The 5,261-nt window shown below is 37.1% G+C and overlaps 1 protein-coding gene across 1 annotated transcript; it reads right to left on the bottom strand.

The window, feature by feature from the left end:
- LOC109224120 lies at nt 3,129–4,724 on the bottom strand. Its single transcript, XM_019388706.1, has 2 exons — nt 4,301–4,724; nt 3,129–4,021 (listed from the first exon to the last, which is right to left on the bottom strand). Exons 1-2 carry the CDS (start codon nt 4,722–4,724, stop codon nt 3,129–3,131), a joined length of 1,317 nt encoding a protein of 438 aa, XP_019244251.1.

The following is a 5,261-nucleotide window of genomic DNA, read 5'->3' as shown; positions in this document are numbered from 1 at the left end:
CGAAGATAAGTACAGACGTCTTCATACCAATCCGCAAGACTCTACCAGGTTAGCCCATAACTTGTGAGACCTACGTAAACCTAGTGCTCTGATACCATATTGTCACGACCCAATTCCATGTCAGGTCGTGATGGCGTCCAGCACCACCGCTAGACAAGCCAACAGTGAACAACCTAGTGATTTCCATTTTTTTTAAAGAATTTCCAACCACAAATTTTACTTAAATTTAAGCATCTAGTATTTAATGAAATTACAAGGCAACTAATGCAAGAACCACTAGAGCAAATCATGACTATAATTTTACAACCCAAAAATAATAGTCTCATAATGTGTGTGCCAGGATCTAGTGTCACAAGTACGAGGGCAACTAGTAGAATGTACAAAAAAAATATAACTATCCTACTGCCTGAAATAGAATAGACAGTAATAAACAAAAGAGAGACTCCGGTATGCTGTTGAACGGCTCAGAAGGAGGAAAGCTCATCGTGAAATCTCGGTCAAGTATCAAAATACGCGCCGGACGGGTAGCTAGATGCACCTGCTTCAGATCCTGTACAATAAAGTACATAAGCGTAGTATGAGTACATAAACAATATGTACCCAGTAAGTATCCAGTCTAACCTCGAAGAAGTAGTGACGAGGGGTCGACTTGACACTTACTAGGGCCAACAATAATATAATTTAAGTGTTATGCTAAGCATGGTTGTCATGAATAATGCCATTAGTTAATAACAGGAACTGACAAGTTCTTTCATAATATAATTTCAATTTCCGTCATATCAATTAACAATTTACATTTCAAGGCATTAAAGCAGTCCAAATCACAGAAAGTTCCAAGCAAGTAGCATGTGCAAGTAATGCCGAGGTTGTACGGCCCAATCCAACATAACAATAAAAAGTGCACTGCCGGAGGGTCGAACGGCGCAAATCATAGATGCATCTATTCACCCCGCTCGCGAATCATTCATGTGACGCGGTCAAATATAATTCAATCATTTAAATCAAATTATTTTCTTAAATTCTTTTCTTTAAAGAAGAAGGCAATTCAATTTAAAGCTTTAAAATCCTTAGAAATTCTCAACTCAATATCATTTAATACAAATAGCAAATATCGTCAAATAACGGTATTCACAAAGCATTGTGTAAACCTAAACTACCCGGACATAACAGGAATAGTAGCTAGTACGGACTCTCGTCACTTCATGCGTACGTAGCCCCCACAAATACTCACATTTTTAATTATATTAACCTATGGGGAAATTTTCCTCTTACAAGGTTAGAAAAGAGACTTACCTTGTCCCAAATCTCACTTCCAAACTCAAGAATGTGCTCAAACCCTCAAATCGGAGCCGAACGAATCAAAACTACTCAAATGGGGTAAAAACTAGTCAATATATGCTCAAGAGTTCATATTCTAACTATTAAAGTAATTTTCCAACCCTAAATGCAAGATTTCTAAAATTCATCCCCGGACCCACGTGCCCGGATTCAGGAAATTTTTGAAGAAAGTTGTTACCCATGACCTAATGAAAATAAATATATGATTATTACTAAGTTTCATGGTCAAATTCGTGCTAAAAATCTCATTCTTGACAAACCCTAGGTTTTTCTCTAATCCCATAAATTTTACTAATCTTTACATGTTAATCTACCCATAATCTAAGTATTTAACTCACATATAGTAGGAATTACTTAGCTCCAAAAGCTTGGTGGAAAACCCCTCTCAAGAAGCTCTAAAATCGCCCAACAATGGAGTAAAATGAGTCAAAAATGACTAACTCCCGTATTAAATGAAGGCCACTACCTTCAGCGATTTCCGCACCTGCGGTGCGTTGACCGCACCTGCGGTGCGTTGACCGCATCTCTGGTCCCGCTTCTGCGGACGATTGTCCGCTTTTGCGGAAATGGTCTGGGCCAGTTGGGGCCGCACCTGCGGACAGGTGACCGCTCCTGGGGTCCTGCTTCTGCGGCAGAGGAGCCGCATCTGCGGAACTTGGGCTCTTCTCCTTAGGCCGCATCTGCGATGCTCTAACCGCACCTACGAGCTCACACCTTTGGCTGGCCAACTGCAGGTGCGGTTATGACAGCAGCTGGAGCGTCAGCCTTTCTCAAATTTTCAACTTAGTTCGAGCCTCGTTCGATTGACACTCGGGGCCCTGCCCGAACAAACCGACAAGTTTGGAATCATAAAATGGACTCGCTCGAACCCTCGGAACGCCCGAAACAACATTAAAACTAAGAATCACACCGTAAACCAATTGAATCAAACTTATGAACTTCAAGTTCTTCAATTTACTTCCAATGCGCCGAAACGTACTTATACTACTCGAAATGAGACCAAATTTTGCGTGCAAGTCTTAAATGAAATTATGGAACTATTCCCGGTCTCGAAATTCTATTTGGACCTTGATATAACAAAAACCCACTCCAAACCAAATTTAAAGAACTTCAAAAATCCTTAAAGAACCAACTTTCACTATTAGGCGCCAAAACGCTCCTGGATCATCCAAAACCCGATCCGGACATGCGCCCAAGTCCGAAATCATCATACGAACCTGTTAGAACCTTCAAATCCCGAATCAGAGGTCATTTACTCAAAATATTGACCGAAGTCAAACTTGGCCTTTTAAGCCAGCCTTAAGGAACCAAGTGTTCCGATTTCAACCCAAACTCATCCAAATCCCGAACCAACCATTCCCGAAAGTCATAAATCTGTAAAAGCAAGTACGAGAAGTCTTATTTAGGGGAATGGAGTTCTAGAAAGCAAAATAACCAGTCGGGTCGTTACACTACTAAATTCAACAAAGTAGAATATTATAGAAGTTATCATGTATCAACATTTATTCCTCATTTAATCCATACAGCAGTAAAAAATTATTTTAATATGAAAATTTTGTCTTTTAATACCTGGGTTACTCAATAATGTTCTTTCTTCACGGAGAATATCTTCTGACAATAACTGCCACAATGATTGCCAAACAATTTTTGGTTGTGACATTGAATTTGATAACAACAACATGACAAATAACCGTCTTAGATAAGATGGCATTCTCCAAGTACTTGCTTCCTTTATAGCATCGACATACTCTTTGTCGTTATCTAATAACCCAAGTGCATAACATGCATCTCTAAAAGTAAGATAGTTCGGTTCTAAGTTTTTCATATGAAGTTGGACCTTTGATAATATTCAACAACAATCTGAGATAATATATCTCTCCACTCCCTGGAGTAACAAAGAAAATCCTGCCAATAGAAAATGCAGATTTTATCCTCTTTTCCCATTTTTTAAATTTTTTGTTCCACCAAAATTTAAGAGGAAATTCTGCGTAAGTCAAATCTCTTGCTTCCGAATAAATTTTGTTTGCCTCAAACCATCCTAAAAACATAGATTCCTTTACAATTGGTCTATTGGCAACATTATCAATTGGATCATCATCAGAGAAAATGACACTTTGTTCATTTGGAAGATGGAATGATAGTCTTTCTACTGACAGTTCTTTATGATGAATTGGGAATTTAAATATTCTCCAAGCAGCTTCATATAGGGATATGTAGCGACAATCATAATACATGTTAATTTCATCAATGGTTGAGGAACCATTGTCATGAGTACTTTGAGAAAAAGCAGCAGTTGCACGATCATGACCTTTATTGACGTACTTAAGTAAGTATTTAATGGATCTTGTTTGATTGCACCATTCCACATTGATATGAGCGCCATATTTTAATAATAAGAAGCGATTGTGTGGCACCACATACCTGTCATCCAAATGAATACCATTTTTCATAATTCTTCTACCATTACCCCTTCTTCTATAAACAGGATACCCTTCTTCATCAACCGTTGTTGCGTCAACAAACTTTTTAAGAAAGCGCTTTGTACATCTACCATTCTGCAAGCAAGGAGAATATTTCCTACCAGAACCACATGGACCATGCATCATTAAATTTTTTACGGCATTACAATAATTAGAATCACCCACCTCATCTGGTATTTCTACCAAAATTATTCGATCAATATCTGACGCAGATGGAAATTTATTATGCTCATGAAGAAAAAGTAAGATATAAGCATGAGGCAGCCTCGTTTTTGCAACTCAATGGTGTAAATCACTGCATTGGAAATTATGCAAGTTTATTAGAAAAAACAATTGTCTGAATTGTAGAAAAAAATCATATAAAATCACCATCTTATTTAAATTAAATTCTAAATATTGTATACCTGCTTTTATTTATCCAAAAACTTGATTATCTCTCAAATCCTTTATTAAGTGGTCCAATTTAATTTTGAACACCCTACTTAAAATGTCTGGACGATCTTCAGGATTCAAGCCCCTGCTCTCCACAAATCTGGTAATCTCTGGCCACTTAGGATTGCAAGTAAATATGATAAAAAGATTAGGGTACCCAGCCCATTTGTATATTGCCATAGCATCTTGATAATTCTGAACCATATATCGTGCACCCCCTGTAAAGCTTGGAGGTAGAATTATCCTTTTACCTTGGGATGAAGGATCAATATCACCATGCAATATAGCATCTGCTAGGACTTTACAAGAATCAACTCTTAAATGATTTTGATGAGTCCTTATAAACTTCAACCAAGAAGATTCTATCATTGTATAACCATCAACTAAAAATTGCTGAAATAATTTTCCTGGAGACACAATGGTTGGAACTTCATCTTTTCTTTCCTGAATTCTATAAGCGAAAAATTCTCGCATACTTACACATTGCCTTCCTCTCGATGATTCATCACCTTGACTTAAAGGAATGTCCTCTACCCATCTTCACCATAAGGAAAAAGCAAAGGATATTGTAGACCTAAATATGCAGCATTTAGTTCATTTATCCTTTGTAATTGTCCAGATTGTGTTTCTATAATGATATCGCGATCATTTCCAGAAACTTCAAAATCACCAACCACTAAAGCAGCTACTTCTGGTATTGTTGGTAAGTTATATCTTCTACCATCAGTACCTCTTTTCCCTATTAATCTGAGCTTAACATTGGAGTCTATATTCTCTTGGAATCGATCTCTGACCATCCTAAATGTCTTTGCCAAAATATTATTGTCATCAAGCATTTGTTTCAGATCTGAAACAATTTGAGCATGAATTTTCTTAATATCTTGGCCATGACTGAAAAAAATATATGATAACAATAAAGGTTTTTAAATTAATTTTTATTTTCATAGTATTATATAATAAAGGTATAAGGCTAACCTGATAGCGTTGATTCTATTTGTAACTTCATTCTCT

This window comes from Nicotiana attenuata, chromosome 3, assembly GCF_001879085.1.
Source record: "Nicotiana attenuata strain UT chromosome 3, NIATTr2, whole genome shotgun sequence".
Lineage (NCBI taxonomy): Eukaryota > Viridiplantae > Streptophyta > Magnoliopsida > Solanales > Solanaceae > Nicotiana > Nicotiana attenuata.
Note: the sequence above shows the minus strand (reverse complement) of the source record. Positions and strands in the feature narration are given on the sequence as shown.

What these genes read in the sequence shown, in the direction of transcription:
- LOC109224120 (XM_019388706.1), bottom strand. Translation starts at nt 4,724, where the DNA reads ATGCGAGAATTTTTCGCTTATAGAATTCAGGAAAGAAAAGATGAAGTT. An exon ending in AGATCGTCCAGACATTTTAA is followed by an intron (nt 4,022 to 4,300) that starts GTAGGGTGTTCA and finishes CATCTGCGTCAG; the next exon opens with ATATTGATCGAATAATTTTG.